Source organism: Cavia porcellus, unplaced genomic scaffold (assembly GCF_034190915.1).
Source record: "Cavia porcellus strain 051 isolate PalLab524CR breed Dunkin Hartley unplaced genomic scaffold, mCavPor4.1 scaffold_26, whole genome shotgun sequence".
NCBI classification, from domain to species: Eukaryota; Metazoa; Chordata; class Mammalia; order Rodentia; family Caviidae; genus Cavia; species Cavia porcellus.
In genome coordinates, this window is record NW_026947509.1 from 24,856,120 (window position 1) to 24,858,620 (window position 2,501).

Below are 2,501 nucleotides of genomic sequence, written 5' to 3' on the forward strand. Positions count from 1 at the left end.
TAAACTCAAATACAGCCTGAACTGCATAGCAAGACTCTGTCTCAAAAAGACAGGGAGGAAGGAAGGAAGGAAGGAAGGAAGGAAGGAAGGAAGGAAGGAAGGAGGCAGGGAGGGAGGGAGGGAGGGAGGAAGAGGAAAGTTAGTTCCCTGCCACTGCCCCTGCTCCCCACAATCTGTTTCTCCAGTTTCCCTTGCTTCCTTCCCGCCTATGCTGACTCCTACCCTGTCTGTCCTCTAGGTAACATCTCTCGGGGAGATGGAAAGAGTCAATTACACTCTGCTAACTGAGTTCATCCTGACAGGAATTCCCTGCCCACCCAGGCTAAGGACATTCCTTTTCACATTCTTCTTGCTGATCTACACCCTGACCCAGCTGGGGAACCTGTTAATTCTGATCACCGTCTGGGCAGACCCGCAACTCCACGCCCGCCCCATGTACATCTTTCTTGGTGTTCTCTCCCTCATCGACATGGGCATCTCCTCCATCATCGTGCCTCGCTTCATGATGAACTTCATCTTGAGTCTCAATTCCATCTCATTTGGCGGCTGTGTGGCCCAGCTCTATTTCTATCACTTCCTGGGCAGCACCCAGTGCTTCCTCTACACTCTGATGGCCTATGACAGGTACCTGGCAATCTGCCGGCCCCTACACTACCCGGTGCTCATGACTGCTAAGCTGAGCACCTCACTCGTGGCCGGGGCGTGGGTGGCTGGCTCCTTCCATGGAGCTCTTCAAGCCCTTCTGACTTTCCGCCTGCCCTACTGCGGGCCCAATCAGGTAGATTACTTCTTCTGTGATATCCCGGCGGTCTTGACGCTGGCCTGCACTGACACCACCGTCAACGAGCTGGTGACCTTTGTGGACATCGGGGTGGTGGTTGCCAGCTGCTTCTCCCTGATCCTCCTCTCCTATGCTCACATCCTCCAGGCAGTCCTGAGGATCCGCACTGCTGCTGGAAGGCACCGGGCCTTCTCAACCTGTGGAGCCCACATAACCGTGGTCACTGTGTACTATGTGCCCTGTGCCTTCATCTATCTGAGCCCTGAAACCAGCAGCCCCCTGGATGGGGCGGCTGCTCTGTTCCCCACAGCCATTACTCCCTTCCTCAACCCCCTCATCTACACGCTGAGGAACCAAGAAGTAAAGATGGCGCTAAAGAGAATGTTAAGAGGCCCGAGGCCTAAAAGGAAGAGTTGAAAGTGTCTGTTTCCCACTGGGGAAACCTTCACATTGACAGTTCGTTCTAATGCTTCGGTTTCAGACTGGGGGTTTTTTCTCTTTCCTCCTCTTCCTCCTCCTCTTCTTCTCCTCCTCCTCCTCCTCCTCCTTCTTTTTTGTTATTCGTTTTCAAGTTGTCACATCACATGCGTGCAGTAAAATCAGTACAGCTTCAGGTAAAATACAATTTCCTACCTGTTCCTTGTTATCTCCTCCAGATAAACAGCTCTCTGCTGCTACAACAGTATAAAATGAGACTAGAGCCGCCCAGAGGACATCAGAAGATGACCACTCAAGCACCCAGAGACACTGGCACAGTAAAAGCATCCAATGGGCTTTTCAGTCTCTAGTCTGTCCCTGACCAAGTTCTCATAAGATAAATGATAGTTTTCTTGATGCGGCATTGTTTTTAAATTCTGTTCCTGTTGCATATACGTCCTAGGAGCTAGTGTCGGATAAAGAAGTCCAGATGCCCTGCACAAGCCTGACTTTGGGAAATTCCTGTGGTCACCCTGGGTGTGTGAAGAGGGACAATATGCTTACTCTCTCTTGCCTGCTAAAGAAATAAATCTTTTCTTAACCTGGTGCTTTCACACACAAACCAAATTCAATAACCCAAAAGAAAGAATGCAATAGTTTTCTCGAATGATTCAGTAATAAATTCCTGCACTCCAAAAAAGCAAAGCTCAGTATGAAATTTCCCATTGAAAGAAATTAAGGAAATTGATCAGGGCACCAAATCAGTTTCTCATATTGATTTATATTTGTGAGACTGTTGAGCATTCATTGAACTGGCCAGAGCCTAATAAATGTGGACAAATGTCATGCAGCAGCTCTGACATTTACCTCTTAACATCACCATCTTTTCTGCTTCTGCTCTTTCTCCAGCTGTTTAAACAGGTTAACTACTGCACTGCGTAATGACCACACATTATCTACAAAGCTAAGTCTCTCGGTCTGGCAGAGTTTCAAGCTCTGTCATGTAACTGTTCTCCCTAAAGGAATCACAAGTTAACTTAATTTTTCAAGTACTCAGAAAACTAGGTGTCCCTTAGATGAAGCTGACCCAAACAATTCTTGAATATTTTTTTCAGAAAACAGATGATACACTAAGTATCAACCTGCTCAAACTATAATATCACTTAGAAAATATTGTAATCTTTCAAATTTTTTTATCAGATAAAATAGTTGACTAATGAATTATAAGAACAAGCTTAGTGACAGCTTTTTTTTATTTTAAAGGTAGTAAAATACAACAGAACAAAACCAGTCAAGACAACGC

The 2,501-nt window shown here is 46.5% G+C and overlaps 1 protein-coding gene across 1 annotated transcript; it reads left to right on the forward strand.

Moving 5' to 3' along the window:
- The first annotated feature begins 253 nt into the window (after nt 1-253).
- LOC100717672 (olfactory receptor 10G3) lies at nt 254-1,198 on the forward strand. Its single transcript, XM_003474332.2, has one exon. It carries the CDS (start codon nt 257-259, stop codon nt 1,196-1,198), a length of 942 nt encoding a protein of 313 aa, XP_003474380.1. The 5' UTR covers nt 254-256.
- Nucleotides 1,199-2,501: the final 1,303 nt, after the last annotated feature.

Excerpts from the sequence above, each read along its gene's own strand:
- LOC100717672 (XM_003474332.2), top strand. The coding sequence starts at position 257 with ATGGAAAGAGTCAATTACACTCTGCTAACTGAGTTCATCCTGACAGGA.